At 39.0% G+C, this 16,609-nt stretch overlaps 1 protein-coding gene across 1 annotated transcript in view; it reads left to right on the top strand.

The window, feature by feature from the left end:
• Nucleotides 1-16,346, top strand: part of adamts6 (ADAM metallopeptidase with thrombospondin type 1 motif, 6) — a 98,035-nt gene extending 81,689 nt beyond the window's left edge. The window contains exons 21-24 of the mRNA XM_088909881.1: nt 3,111-3,315; nt 5,062-5,238; nt 9,933-10,089; nt 12,565-16,346. Of these exons, the coding sequence (XP_088766007.1) occupies nt 3,111-3,315; nt 5,062-5,238; nt 9,933-10,089; nt 12,565-12,674 (649 nt within the window). The 3' untranslated portion in view covers nt 12,675-16,346. The remainder of the gene's footprint in view (nt 1-3,110; nt 3,316-5,061; nt 5,239-9,932; nt 10,090-12,564) is intronic.
• Nucleotides 16,347-16,609: the final 263 nt, after the last annotated feature.

Below are 16,609 nucleotides of genomic sequence, written 5' to 3' on the forward strand. Positions count from 1 at the left end.
CAATTCAGGCTTTATTCATATACAGTATTAATTATTACAGCTTTCCTTCTTACTGAGGGGCCTTTTCTAGAGGTGCAAAGTTCTAAATACTCCACTCTTGGAACAGCCTACAGTACGGAAGTGTATATCTGCTTGAAAAACACATTAAACCAGCAAAACTCATTGATTTACATTCAATGAAACTACAGTTTAATCAAGAGCTTTGGAACTAATAATTTTAAAAGTTCTAGCTAATTATTTGTTTGAAAGAATGTATTTTTAAAAAATCATATGTAAGATATGAATTTGTTGTACAACAAGCTATAAAGTAGAAATAAAAATAAATAGGTAAATGCTTAATTTATGTCTTTATATGTTGTCATAGATAAACATTGGAATTTTTGTTTAGTTCTGCAACAAGGTTTGATTTTGCTTTTCCTTTTTTGCTTGAACCCATTTATTACACAAAAAGGCATGGTAGTGAAATGAGATATAACTACAGATATCATTTGGAGAACCTATTTCTCCAAACAGTTATTTACAACCTGCCAAATTCCAGGAGTATATCATTTCAAATGTGTGCAAAATATATATATGAAAAGTGTAGAAAACCATTTTTTTCGTTGTTAATGTTCCTGGTTTTAAATTGACAGATTCAGTGCCAAATAAAAGCAAAATACTCTTTGCCTTAAAACTCAGTATTTCAGTGTTTGAACCCAGAATTCGTGAAAAATGTTAATGTGTTTCTGAACACTTGCACTGAAACCAGGAGGTCAAGTTTTTGCCAAGGCGCTAGGCCAGGTCTGGTGTGATTGACCCATCACAGTCAGATGGGCATCTTCTAGGGTCTTTGCAGTTAGCTGCTGATCCCACCTGATTTGAGCAACCACTTTTTACTATGAAAGCTAGAATGCACGCATACCATTATCGATTTAATTATTCAACAGAAATATTGTCAAGCCTTGCCAAATCTGATGATGGATTTATTCATTGTTCAAACTTAAAAACACACAACAATTTCTCTTGAAGAAATCCTGACTTTTCACCAACTGATTTCTGGAAAACAAATGACCTATTCCAGTTTTCTGGCAGGTAGCTTTATTTACTTTTTCTAAAACTTAATTGGTAACACTTTATTTTCCGAGGGAAACATTCGTATTAGTTGATGCACATTTCTATTTTAAATTAGTGTTTAAACATATGTTTCCCGTTAACATTAAACAAAGGCCAAGTTTCATAGGAGTTCAACAAAAATGACAACCCTACAAGAAAAGAGACACAATTACATTGTTATATATGTTAGACTTTTGCATTGGAGGAAATTAATAGTGTTTAACACTTGGCTCTAAGCTTGTCTGAAGGAAATATTTCACCACAAAAAAGTTTATAAAGTAATTTGGACAGACATTTCATATTGTTTACGTCCCTTTGAGTGTTAGCTTTAAAAATGAATTGGATTGAACAAAATACATCATGGTTTTGCAAAGGTGTTGCAAATTCCATTAAATTATTTATGATATATATGTACAGTATTAACTGGTCATTAGCAGTGTCAAAACCCTGGTAGGAGCTGACATCTGCTAATTAACTATTTTAATGAAGAAAACATCAGCTGGATGGACAGCATCCAATTGTTATCTTCAGCCGTTTCATCCTCTAGTCCAGTGGTCCTCAGTTCTGATCCTGTAATTACCCCTGTGTCTGTTAAGATTGGGCCCAGAATCCCTCATGCAGACTGTTGCCTGTAACTGACCAGCTTGGACTTTTTCTTCACGCAGTCCTCGCTTTCAAAGTTACCCTGAATTACCTTTATTTCCAATAATCTCAGCATTCAGTACTTTATGCAGTAAATTATCAACAGGGTTTTTAAGAATTATTCATGAAAAACAGTTCTGAAAAGATGATCAGTTGATGATAAACAGAAACAGGTGGGATTGACACTGTGTCAGACAACTCCCACAGTGAATCAGTACGTTTTCTCCTGCTTAAGTCCAGTTGGCTGGACTCCGCTCGCGCACCTGAATGAGGGCAATCCTGAATCTCATGAATTAGCTCCAGCTGCATGTCGATTAGAGGTGAGAGGAAATTTATAAAAGGCCTCAAACTGAAATAAAATAACTTGTGCTTAAAAACTTGACTAGAACAAACATGAAAAGACACAGATGTCATTCACAACAGGGTCTAAGTGCTACTGCATGGGTTATTTGTCCAAACCAAGACCTAAGTACTGTCAGTGTAGAAAATGAACCTTAATCGAACAAGTAGATCAGTTCCTGGGAAAAATTAGCCCTGGTGATTAAGAGCTTAGAACAAAAACCATCAGACACAGGAGTACTCAAGGACTAGGCCTCAGAATCACTGCTATCACTGCTATAGAAGCTCAGGTAAACAGAATCCTAATCCAGCAGTTATAGTCATTTTTAATATGACCTTAAAACTGAAGTGTCACCAAATCTACAGTGAAGATAGACTCAGCAGTTGTAACTGCAATAAATTCATAAAGTTTTCATTTTCTGGATAACTTTTTTTCTGCATGGACATTTCTAGTGAACAGATGTCACATACTGTAGATAAATTAATTGCATTGAATAACATTTCTCATCATCAGAGCTGATGAAATGGGGGTCAATGTGGATGTAATGGGCTCTGTATATCTGTAACAGATTTTGTACCAGTTTTGTGCAAGTGCTATTTTATGTGATGCTGTTTCTTAACTCTCACAGAGGACAACATGCACCTGTTCACTGAGCCCTAATTGCTACAGGTCATTCCATCTTATTCCACAAGTGTTCAGTGGGGCTCAAGTCTGACGAGTAGGGCACCCACTGTCACATCCTCACCTCCCAAGATTATTGTACAAGCAGCATGAGTATAACCACAGCTGCCCTGCTGGAATGCTGTCATGTCAGGATGAGGCCAGCAAATGAAATCTTCCAACTCGATCACTGTAGCAGTAATATTGGTCTATTGTTAATGTGATCTACACAAAACCTTGATTGATCAGTAAGCAGGACTTGGTTCCTATGCTGGTGAGTCGAACTAAGATGTTACTCCAACCTGTGTACTTCTAAAAAAAAAAAACAATCCAGAGAGAAAGCTTTTACAAGCGTTATTTCTCGTTTTGTTTCCAGGTGGTTTATCGGAGACTGGTCTGAGTGTAGTAAGACATGTGATGGGGGTACACGCATGCGCACCGTCCTGTGTATCCGGAAAATTGGTCCTTCCGAAGAGGAGACCCTGGATGGCAGTCACTGTCTGACCCACCGGCCCATAGAGAGAGAGCCCTGCAACAACCAGTCCTGTCCCCCTCAGTGGGTGACCCTGGACTGGTCAGAGGTGAGGAGATGCCTTACATTCGTGTCACAGTGAGAACTCGCTGTGCTTTTACTGTGCAGCCCCTAGACATGCTCTGAGAAGCCTTGTTTGGTCCGTGACCTTCCTGTGAAGCGTCTTGGAAGTCATTATTGTCTGTAAACTGTGCAACACTCCAACGCAAGGGAATCGTTTCAGTAAGTGAGCTGTTAACTCTGTTTGACTTTTCGGTAAGGATCAATTATTTGGGTGCTTGTTTCCGGAAAGACACTAGACGCATAGTCTTTTATCCAGAGCCTTCAGTAGCTGAATTTCATCCCCGTATGATATAAGGGTAAATTTTGATTTATACCTCACCCATCTGAGAGTGTTTTACTCCCCTTTCTGAAAGCACTTGGCAGGGCTAATGTTGCCAGTGATGATTTGATTCCCCCATTTCATCAGGCTTAATAAATCAGGACGAACAGGACAGGACGTATCTGAGAGGTTTAAGGTCTTATCCTGTTGTTTTCTAAACATAACATCAAAGCACCTTTTAAGTGTTCTTTACAATGTCTCTTCTCTGAGACAACACACAGATGAGGGTTTTAACTTCATATTGTGGGGAGCACAGCAAGGGAGAATTGAAGCTGGATCTTTACAATCTTAAACAGGTGTGCTGTTTCTGTGATTTGCGAATGCAGGTACAGCCAGAATTACTCAAGGGTTTCATGGAGTCATGCACAGCATACATTATTTTTAAATATCATCTATGAAGAGAGGGAAGCAAAGAAAGAAAATTGGTTTATGGAGTGTGTTTCTCACCCCCTCCACTGTGAGTTCACACTTCTCCCGTCTGGGAGACACCTCTGTGTCCCCAGGTGTAATACTAATAGACGCAGGAAATCTTTCATCCCCACTGCAATATCTCTTTCAATGTATCGTAACTGTCCTCTTCCTTATCATGTAGCTCTGTTGCGCTGATTCTTGGTTGGTGAAACTGTGTGCTGTGAGCCAATAAAGCTTGAATTGAATTGAATCCTACGGGATTAATAAAGTATTATCTATCTACATCTACCCACAATCTCTTGTCATATCTCTTGACAACTCTTTTCACAGTCCTTACTAGGCTCATGACTGCCATTAAGAGCGGTCCGTTTTGCAGAACCCAGATTTGCTTTCAGGTAGTCCTCGGGGTCTGGATCAAGATGCTTCAAATCCAAAGCTGGTCTTGAAATAAAAATAAACCGTCCACAGAAAAAAAATGTTAGTGGCACAAAAATAAATGAGAAACCTGAGGTGAAAGTAATGACACATACAGTATGTGTTTTCTTCTGACAGGGGAACTACATCTTCCAATTTAAGTCTCTTTTTTTGCATAAAAAATATATCTTACAGGAGGCGTCCAGAAAAGACATAGCCTAAGTCTTCACCACAGTATAATAAAGTTTTACACTGGGTATCATGAGCCTTTGTTAAAATTTCCATATAGAGAATACATATAAAATGACATATTTACCCCTGTCATCCTTACTTAAGATTAATTTATTCACGTTTGATAAGTGTAAAGTTATCTGAGGTATTCTTTTTGACTTTTCTAATTCTCAAACTGAGGTGTCTTCTTTTCCCATGGGAAACTTCAAATCACAGGATCTGTGTTTGAGGGAGTTTCTAGCACCTTGCTCCAAGCCTTTCTAGGTATTGGTATGTATGCTCTTAGGTGTTCTACAGTGCTTACGGTGTAATAAGGGGTTGTGGAGAAATGAATTGCTTTTTCTTCTCTGTCTCCAGTGCACCCCAAAGTGTGGCCCAGGTTTTAAGCACCGGATTGTGCTGTGCAAGAGCAGTGACCTGACCAAGACCTTCCCTCCTGCCCATTGCCCCGATGTCAGCAAGCCCCCAGTGAGGATTCGCTGCAGTCTGGGCCGCTGCCCCCCGCCTCGCTGGATCACTGGGGAATGGGGCCAGGTATCTGCCGCCGCTCTTTACTAAGGAGTTCCTTAATACAGCACGTTGATTGGACACCCGTGTGTGTGTGTTCACAGCACCTGTTCAAAGGTCTCTGAGCCCTGCTTGCTACAGGTCATCCCATCTTATGAGATAAGATCACTTTATTAGACATATACAATTTCTTGCATTAGGAATTTTGTCTTTTCGCATACCCCAGCTTTCTCTCCATTAGACACACAGACACACAGATAGGGAGAGAAGCTTGGGGTCAGACCGCAGGGTCTGACATTTAACATCACCTTTATTGGCCATATACAATTTCTTGCATTAGGAATTTGTCTTTCGCATACCCAGCTTGCTCTCTATGAGACACACAGACACAAACATAGGGAGAGAGTCTGGGGTCAGAGCGCAGGGTCTGCCATTGTACAGCGCCCCCAGAGGAGCTGGGGTTAAGGGCCTTGCTCAGGGGCCCAACAGAGTAGGATTCCTCTGCTGGACGTGGGATTTGAACAGGCAACCTTCCAGCCACAGGTGCAGATGCTTAGCCATAGAGCCACCGCTCCGCCTGTTCCACCTGAACATTTATTGCACAAATGTTCAGCAGGGCTCAAGTCTGATGAGTAGGGCATCCACAGTCACATCCTCACCTCCCAAGAGGTTATAGAACCAACATAATCACATGACATATACCATGATAACACGAGCATAACCCCCGCTATCCTGCTAGAATGTTGTCATGTTAGGATGAGCCCAGCAAATGAGGTCTCGGGACTTGATCAGTGTAGCACCAAGCTGCCATCAACCACTGTAAATGTAAATGAAGTTCTGTGGTGATTAGACACACCTGGCTAGATCATCATACTTGGACCTCACTATTAACTGGCCCTTTGTAAACAGTGTATTTATCTATTGTTAGCGTGATCTACACAAAACCTTAATTAATCATTAAACAGGGCTTGGCAAGTCCAGCTAAGATGTTACTCAAACACACTGATGGCACAGAGGTATTGATTTCTTGATAAATGGGTCATATTGGTTGCTTTTTTTCTTGATTGATTAGCTGTACATTTTGTAGTTTTTGCTAGCCTGATATAATGCGTTAGTGAACCATCACAAACTTGATCTGCTTTCTTTTATAAGACGATTCCAAAATTCCAAGTGACAAATGTATTTCTGGCATATGGTACATGACAGGGTTTGCTAAAAAAGTGTTCATGTTTTGAAATGGTTTGTTTCAATCTTAATGCAGCACAAACTCCTTACATTTTTCTTTAATGGGCACAATAATTTACAGTTATCTGATGGAGGCTGTTAAAAAGCACAGTGTTTTGGTGTGATTTACTGCATGGAGGGTGTTTAAGTGACAAGCGTGTGATAATGAGCGTTTTAAGCTTATCTGCAGAAAAGCACAAGAAACGATGTTTCCTTGTGGTGCCAAGAATATGCAGTAAAAAATGAGATAGAAGACATTGCTCTCTTGAAAGCTTGACATGAAGATTTTATGCTAATGCACGGAATTGGTCTAGATTCCTGACATTTAGACCCAAAAGGTTTGTTCCCTATAGAGTGAAAGTAAAAAAAAAAAGGCAATTCACTTCCATCCATTGAAGACCAAAAAAAAAACGGCAAAAAACTGCAAAGTGATTCAAAGCTCAGGAACTTTGGTCAGAACCTGTTCTACTTTTAATCTATAAAAATACTAATCAGAGCAATTTGTGTTGGTCTAGTGCCATGAGTGTAATTATATCCTGCAGCAAACCATTTAAAGTTGGTATTAATGCATCCTGAATGGGAGGTGTAGCCCTTTAATTAGTAGGGTTTGTTACCCATGGCACAGTGTGGCTCATTGTGTAGATTTCAGGAAGATGGCCAGAGCTGCATGTGAGAATTGGGTTACAGCTTTATGGTACTATATCCATTTTATATATACAGTAACAGTGACAAAGAAATAGCTCACCAGACAGTTTCAAAACAAACTGAACCACCACAAGATTTGATTTAGATTGTCTAGGTCTGTACAAAGCTCATTTATCCTCCTTTAAATTGTGGTTTTAATCTTAATTTCCAATTTATTCCAGTAAAAAGTTATAACTCGGTAAGAAAGACCCTTTTCCAGAGCAGCACCTTCTTATGGTTTAGTCTTTATTTTGTACCGAGGCATTATTATGTTATGAATGTTTTCAGTTCATAAGCTGGTCACCACATAGCAGTGCCATAATGTAATGTCTTGATAATGTTAAAACAGTTTTGACTAGGTTGGGAAGCGTGGCTGACCCTGTACCCTCTCATACTCTGGATTTCTTCTGTGAAGGACTACACAGCCTCTTGAACGTGCAGCTGAAGAGAAGGCAATCTCATGCCATAATAAAGCTGTGCATCTGACCCTCAGTCTTTTTGTTCAGTGAAGTTTTGATGTGGCTCATTTTCCCAGTGCTAATTTTTAATCTTTTAATGGCACAATGCATTAATGCAATTTGCTCTATTTCAAAAAATACTTTTCTCTGAAATAAGTCGGGGTTTTTTTAATGACCAAGAATGTCATTACCATGACTTCTGGAGAGAACAAGGGCTGCGTTTCATGGAACCATGTGTGGACTCATGCTTTCTAGCTTACATATGTTAGGGGAGCTTGTTTTATTGTTGTTTTATTATGAAAGGGAATTGCAAGGCATTTATGTTTCAGTATTATCACTTGGACTCATGTAACACAATTTTAAAAGCAACCTGCAAACAGTCTTTCTGTATTCTCAGTTGTCTTTTTAAAAATGAATAAAACAGCAGGGAGATTTTCAGCTTGCTCCAGGGTACATTACACAGTACGTCCCATTTTTTGAAAGTCTTGTATTCAGTTCAAATAGAAAAGAGATTTTTTTTCCCCCCTGCTTGAATGCAATTTTGGATAATGAGGTGTCGTTGGTATGGTTTTAAGTTTTAACATAATATTTAATCTGCACCAAAAGGCTTGGATGTCATCCTTTCGATTTTTCCTTGCAAAATTCCATCCATCCATTTTGTAACCAGTTCAGGGTTGTAGGATTGCTTCATCCAATTCAGGGTCATAGGGGAGCTGGAGTATATCCTGGCAAGCAAAGTACGCAAAGCAGGATACACCTTGGATGGGCTAGTCCATCACAGAGTCACACATCCAGATACGCACCAGGACCATTTTTCCCAGAAGCCAGTTAACCTGCCAGTATGTCTGTGGGAGGAAATCGGAGCGCCCAGAGAACCCACATGGACATGGGGAAAACAAACTCCACACGGGTAGCACCCATGGTTTGGAATTGAACCTAGATCCCCAGCTCTGTGAAAGCTGTGGGAAGAGCACAGTGGTGAGACTTAACCACGGTGCCACCAAACCGCCCTTGGAGAATTCAAATGGTTTAAATAGATATCCTCCTTATCAAGCCTTTATCTTATGAGTATCTGATATCCACAGCCTCCAGGGTGAGAAGAGCCAATTCCCGTCTTTCAAGGAGTTGTTTAATGACCCTTTTGCTTAATTAAGCTGTTAGAGGTTACAAAACATGTAGATTGGTGAGGGACTTGCTAATGGGACCTCTAATGCATAAGGTCACAGGTTCAAATCCTGCTTAAAGCGAAATCTGGACTTGTCTGTCTGTCAAGACTGCAGACCAGCACTGATAAATGTGGTCTGATTTGGAAGCAATAAAAAAACTGAGACACTGCTCTTTTATTCAGGTTGAGTTGAAATTCCTGACAACTAATTAGAAGGTATTCCAGTCATCTTGAATATATTCTTTTGTTAAACAGAAGTTTTAAGAGTCTGTTTGTCGATGGCCTATCTTGACTACATATCATTCTTTCTGTCTGTGAGTCATTTTAGGTTAATTGTATTACCCTTTTGAAATTGTGCTTTTTTGTGTAACTCTTAATTGAATATATTAATCCATCATGTTGTTTCATATGTTGGGATAGGTGATGTGGGAATTTGTAGCGTGAAAAAAGGTGTGCTTGAAAAAAGATATGGATCTTGCTTTCTCGACTTGATTTTCCCAGATTGAGCAGTGAAAGGTCGTTTACGTTTTTTTTAATTTCCTGTAATTGAAGAAAAAAAGTATTTTACAACGTAGATGACGCATCATATTTCCTCTTGTGTTTATTGGGACTTGAATTGACTCTGAATTAAAGAATCAAAAATGGATCAGTATTCATTTCTAAAGTAAGAAAACAGGGAAATATTCATAACCACAGCATTTTCCAAATATCCTTTGGAAATAAATTATCTTTTGTGCCGTAAATTAAGTTTAACAATGCATTTTTACTTTCGATTTATGGGAATGTAAACTGCGAACGTCTGTCAGCTTTGCTTAACCCACCTTGTTTTCATTTATTAACTTTTATATGGTGAAATGTCTCCTTCAAGTATGCTTACTGCCAAGCTTTAACACTCTCCATTTCCTGTAATATGAATGTCAAATACAATAAGATGAGGCAATTGTTCTTTCCTGCTATTATTAGTTCTGTTATTTCTGTCATCCTACGAATTATCATTTTGTCAAATGTTAATTGAAGAAATGAGGCATGATTTAAGAAGCAGCAATCGATGTAACGTATGCTGTCCTGAACATATGTAGGAGTCCAATGAAATATTAATTTTGGTTATCAGAACGATGGAATGGAATGTGTGTTTTTCTTGCGGCGCAGTGATTTTTCAATAGTAATTTCCCTTTGTGTCTCCCCTGCAGTGTTCAGCACAGTGTGGGCTCGGGCAGCAGATGCGGACAGTGCAGTGTCTCTCATACACAGGACAGCCCTCAAGTGAATGTGCAGAAAAACTCCGACCTCCAAACATGCAGCAGTGTGAGAGCAAATGTGACACCACACCCATTTCTAATGCAGAAGGTGGGTGTATTGTTCACTTACAGTTGTTCATCTTTGCAGGACCCTGCCCAGTCACAAGACATGTATGAAGTATTATTATTGTTATACTGGCAGTGCAAAATCAGAATTAAGTGTAGTAAGTGAGTTTACTTGTCTAAAGTGCTGCTAATCTGTCCTTAAAAAGCTAAGGAATTTAAAGAACAGCTTCATCCTGGAGCTACTCATATACACTCATATACAGTACGTCTATCATCTACAACATGAAACTACAGTATATACTGCGTGAAGAAGAATAAAACTGTGTTGAAATTGAACATTTGTGGAAGAAAAAGCAGTACTTCAAAAAACTAAAATGTTAATCTTGAGCTATGCCTCATATCAGATAAATTGAACTGATATTTCTTTGTCCTGTTTTTTGTTCTGGATGAAAAATGTTACACATGATTAATCTCAAATGTCATGTGTACAGACCCTGTCCTTATTCAAGACTCTAGTACAGTAACAAGGAAAGACATCTTAAATGGATTAAGTTGATTCTAATACTATATTTCCCACATAATATCCTATTATAGCTAATTGTTGTCTGCCAAGAAAGTTGTGTAGGATTATAAGATTGCCTACTTCTCTGTGGAGAATATTTCTGGGCATTATTAGTTTATTAAACCAGAAAATAAACACTTGATGCTTTGTTTCTATAGGCAGATTTTTTTTTTCTGGTGACGATCAGGCTATGGTGGACACCTTTTCCATTCTTTCTTGTGGTCATTTTTTATTGTGCTTTCAAGCTTGGAGCTTGACTGGCTGAAACAAAAATTACATGGAGTAACTGGAATACTAGAGAGAATTTATTGCAATGCTTGCTGTTTTTCCAGTGATTCATAAACCTCAAGTAATGTGCATTGGATTGCTGCTGTTGTACTCACTAACCAGCTTATCTGTACACCTAAACAAAAAACTAGTAAGTGCATAAAAAAGTCAGTTCACATATACTTCAGATGTGCTTATGAGGTACTGTAGAATTAATGTTTACAGGGCATTTTTGTTTTGAGAGAAATGTGAACTACAACTTCAAAAGAAATGCTGTAAGGGTCTAATGTCCCCTGGTGATCTAATCTATTTGAAGACATAGTGTGAGATCAGACATTCTGCTAACTGGAAAATCTGCTGTAGTTCAGTGGGTTTCATTCTAGGTCCTATGTACTGTCGGAGAACATAAGTGGATGCTGAAACTGCAAATATGATTTGAGATAAGGATGGATTCCACTTGTGGGTTAAAACTATAAAACATTTTAGTTTTTCCACAATAGAATTGAATCTAGAAAACCCATTTCGATCAGAAAATTGTGATCAATAGGGAATAAGCTGTGGAACACAAGTATCATTTGAAAATCAAAATGTTTCCATCTCAGACTCAGGTTTTGAGTGGTTTTTTTTAAACATTTAATATCAAGATAATTCCAAGCAAGTTTACCAGCTAAAGGGACTGCTTTTCTGGTGATGGATATTTTACAGGGATTGACCAGGACAAACAGGAGTCACTCATTACAGACATGTTTGATTGAAAATTGGGGAGTATTGTGCGTCGTCAAATATTGTGAAAAATTTGAGACGCTCATCCGGTTGATGCCAGCTCTCCTGTTGGAGCCGCAGTGTAACAGAATGGTGAATGTCTCTGACACTACACAGTGGAGAGGTGGTTATGCACCAGGGATCCCCAACCTCAGTCCTGAAGGGTTGGTGTGTCAGTAGGTTTTATAGATCTCTCTAAAACTGCAGCACCTGAAGAGCTCATAAAGTGGTCCAATTAAGCCACTAATAACCTGATTCAGATCATGAAAGCACCTGGACTGAAAAAAATTTGTAGACTCACTCAATTTCCAGGACCAACATTGGAGATCCTTTAACCCTGGATGAGCATGATCACCATCCCTTCCTAGCTATTTCAAAGGTTGTGATTGAAAAACAGATTTGATTTAACAATTGGCAATTCCAAATCGCCGGATTTAAAATGGAAAGCAGACTGTTTATATACAGGAAATAATGTCTTATGCCCAAAGTGTAGCTCTTGCATTCCAGCAAGCAGAGTGTGAATTTCCATTAATTGCTTCACATGAGTTAAACCTGAGATGGAAATTTTCATTAATTCTGCCCAAGAGGTATTATTTGAGAATGAAACTAGTGAGCAATTTATTCCCTTAGTGCTGATTGAAACAAGATCACCTGAACTGCACGCAATTCTGAAAGCGTTAGACTATGAAAATTGGTAATTTAATGCACTTGAGACTGGTAGGGATGAAGAGAGTGCCAAGAGTGTCTCATTTCTCTTACAAAACTCTGCTTCACAGTACTGGAGGGCAAGGTGGCTATCACCAGTGAAGGCATGCAAAACTTGGACAGAGCAGTGTTTTCATTTTTTCTCCATTTTTTTGGGAGCATTCAGTTTTCAATTTTCCCTTTTTCTTCTGTTTTCTTTTTCTTTTAATGTGTCCTCTCCAGAATGCAAAGATGTAAACAAAGTGGCGTACTGCCCACTGGTGCTGAAGTTCAAGTTCTGCAGCCGAGCGTACTTCAGGCAGATGTGTTGCAAGACGTGCCAAGGACACTGACCCAGTGAAAGAGGACACAGAGAGAGAGAGGGAGAAGGCCTCGTTATTCCTACATGGAAAAACCGTGTCAGTCACTGCTTGAAGTCACCCCAAGGGATGGAAAGGATCTCCTGCACACACTTGTTACCCTGTGGAAAATATAACCACTGGTCAGCCTGTGCTGACAGTATTTCAAGTTAATTTTAACTTCTGTGAAGTGCGAACTAATTTTTTTTTAACTTTTATTTTTAATCCAAAGTGCTGGACACATCGTATCCAGAGGGTGAGCCAAATTGGAGATCCACATAACACATAACATACTGCAGGCAGGCAACTGGTGACTGGAGGAATCTTTGCATACTCATCTTGGGACCAGAGAGGTATAATTAATGGAGTGGATTGAGGAGTATGAAATTCCAACACAGACATTATTTTATATGTGCTGAGCTGTGTAAACATGATCCAACTCATTTCCTGCTGACGTTCTATTAGACCATTTTTTAAAATAAAGTAAGTCCATAACAACATGATGAATCGATCACTTTGGATACTATCCCTTTTGAATTGAAGAATTATTCTGAAACGCATTTTGCCACAGTGTTTTTACGCACTCCAGGATTGCCTGAGTGTGACGTAATACTAATTACTTACAGTGAAGTTCTCAGAAGGCCATTCCATGTACTGTATGGGGGGGGGGGGGTACATATCCTCCCTGTTATCCCATTGTGAGCCATAATGTAATAAAACTACTCTTGTCTGCATTAAAGAAAGGGTAAAGCTGGTCTAACAGGATTATTCAAAGCCCTGCTTCCATTTAGCATGCTCAGACACAAATACCTAGATTAAATCCTATGTAATGGCTTTAACATCAGTTTGCTGATATGGAGTTTTCCAGTCACTAGGGAAAGAAAGAATAAAAACATGAAAAAGTGATTGACTTTCATGCAGCAGGCAGGCCGGAGCAGTGGGTGGTGATGACTTCTGGAGGCTTTTTCCACGATGCTGAAGAGTAAAGGGTGCCTAAGGCTCGATTTCTACCACCCTCCTTTGTGTTAGAGTCACTTCTTTAGCTTTGGGGTGACCCCGACCACACATGCTTTTAAGACACTTCTCCTGGCTACAGGACCACCATGCTAGAGACAGTGCTTATTAAACAGGCTGCTGACTGTGTTGTTCAGAGGCTCACCTTTAAGCTGTGATTTAGAAAAAAAAAGGGCCCAAATTAAAGCAAAAGGTTCCAGATGTTTTCTTTGTTTAGACAGGGCAGACACCTGCTTTAATGAGCACATAGACCAAGTTATTGTCTATGCCACAAAAGGGGCATGCAGACATGGCCAAAGAAGAAAGTTTTGTTTAAGAGATGTGGAAAATAATACCTGGCAGATTTCTTTTAATTACAGTTTAAAAAATAGAAAGAGATAAAACAGCTGCTGGTAACTGCATAGCTCATTGATTTTCCAAGGTCTTCCTCCAACACCTTTGGGCTCCTAATTAAGAGAGATTCTTTGAATTCAGAATCTTAAAATCTAGATCGAGAAAATTAGCTGTATTAAATGCAATGGAGGGTAGTTGGGAAGGGAGAGGGCTGTTAGGCTGTGGAACAGGAGAAGGTATCATCAGAGATTATAGTACTTGAATACCTTTCAGTTTGGGAACGTCACTCTATGAATGTGCATTTCGGGTTCAGCTGTTCATCTTTAATTTTTGTGCAATCCATTCAAATAAAAAAAATGTAAAAAAGTATTTTAAAGGCACTTTGAAACAGTATGTTTCATTGTATTTGTGCAGTGTATATATGCGATAAAAGACAAAGTCTTCAAATTGAATGTTGTTACTCACAACTTGCTGAAAAAGAGAATGGTTAGAATGAACCAAAAGTGTTATGAACAATGTGAATGAGAGGGTGCTTTACCCTAGCTGACAATATTAATATTTATTATGTACAGGTTGTTAGAAGTGTTAAGTGCACAGGAGCTTAAATACTGTACCTGACTGAAACATAAAGAAGTGTTATTTAACCATAGATGTCTTAGACAAATAGGATCAAAATAAAAATGGGAACATTTCCATTTTTTTTCCTCCTCATAATACAGAAACAACTACTACTGAATACCATTTTGGTAGAAGAAAATCTTCATAATTGGGTCTCAAGCCAATGATTGAATGTGATGAAAACGGACATATACAAAACTGTCGAAGAGCTTACTATTTTTCAATCGGGGGGATCTAGTTTTATACTATTTTATTACACCATTACAATAAAGGGAACTTTAATGGACCACATTGTATGCAAGTTTTCACTAGTGTGGATGCCTTTTGAAATTCTGCTCGTCACTTTAGTCCCTTTTCTGGCAATGTCGGTGATGGTATCTCATGTTTCCTTTAACCATGCTGTGGAGGAGTTCAGGGTCAGTGGTTAACCCCCTGTGCATGAGGCCTTCACAACCCCTTGTCGACCTACGCAGGATACCTTGTCAGAACATGCAGGTCCTGTCTGTCACCTTCTACCTCCTCACATGGTTGTCTGACTGCTCTCTTCTATGAGGGATCTGCTCTGTCTTACGTCCACAGTTTCACAGGAAGCGCACATCCAAAAACAAAACAAACGGTAATAATTGAAAACATTGAGTGGTGCTTTATGAAAACCCTGCCGGACTTCCTAAACAGGGAATGCTCAGCCTACCTTGGTGCTACCTGGTCCAGGTTAAGTTGATGGAATAGAGTAGCAGGTCTTGAAAGGTGCAGCCCAGACGGTCGCACTTACTTCTGTGAGTGTGACTGGGGCTAATTCAGTGGTCTGTGCAGTTCTGTTGACAAGCAGTGACCACCTCTTTATTACCTCACACTGGGTATTGGCATTGAGAAGACACATGGTGCTTTTGAATTCGGACCCACGTTGACGGCGTTCAGACATCAAGATGCTGCTGGAGTTGTGACGCGGAATCTTGGGATAGCTTTGTGAAAAGGGAAAAAAACCACAGAGGGGCATGTAAAAGTACTGGAAAACAACTTCAGTTCAGAAACGGGACAACGTTCAAAGATTTAAACAAAGGAAAAAAAGCAGGACATTACAAGGAGGAAACATAATGGACCATGACTAATCACTAAAGGTTTTATTATACCACCATAGGACTTCATTGCTGCTGCTGCTGCTACATTGTGGGCCACTTATACAATTTAAGCCGTTACCTTTTGTTATAAATTAGACCATGAACAGCAAATGGACCCATTTCATCACCTGCAGGCCTAATTCATTGAGGATCATATGCTGTAGTTCAGAGTCCTGCGCTTGGAAGTTTCCAAGCATTCGATCAAGCTCCTTGGGATGGGAAAGGACCGTCTGCTGATTGTAGCCAAGGCTTGGACTACAACTTGTGTTCTCAGCTGTGAACTTCCATCAGTGACATGAATGTCACATTGCTATCCTTCACCTGCAGAAAAAAAAGTGTATTATTGTGATTAGTTGCTTATATTTTATATTCAGTATTAATGTTGGTACACTGTTACTAATTTTTTTTTCCATTTGTAAATTATATGCTAATTTATTGCCTTGTTTCATGTCACGTTCTGCATTTATTTCACTGCATGCGAATGAAATTTAGACTGTAGAAATTAAAAATGCAGTGAAATTCCACAACACAGACCTGTTTTAACCTAGATACATTAGAACAATAAAAGTGCAGCTTCTATGGAGATTTGTGTTTATTTCCTTGGGTTTTTCAAAGCCATTATTAGAAGTCTTTATGTGCATACAACATATTCATAGATCCCGTAGCTTAAATCTTTATTTAAAAGGTATACAACATGCAAAATTAACATGCTTATGGATTAAAATAATAAAGTGTTAGCCATCATTGAATAACCCATATGCTTTGTTTCCCCAATTAATATAAACGATATATTAATAATCAGAATTAGATTTCCTCATCGGGAGTCTTAAAACATTCATCTTCAGG

Source organism: Atractosteus spatula, chromosome 3 (genome assembly GCF_055471065.1).
Source record: "Atractosteus spatula isolate fAtrSpa1 chromosome 3, fAtrSpa1.hap1, whole genome shotgun sequence".
Taxonomy (NCBI): domain Eukaryota; kingdom Metazoa; phylum Chordata; class Actinopteri; order Semionotiformes; family Lepisosteidae; genus Atractosteus; species Atractosteus spatula.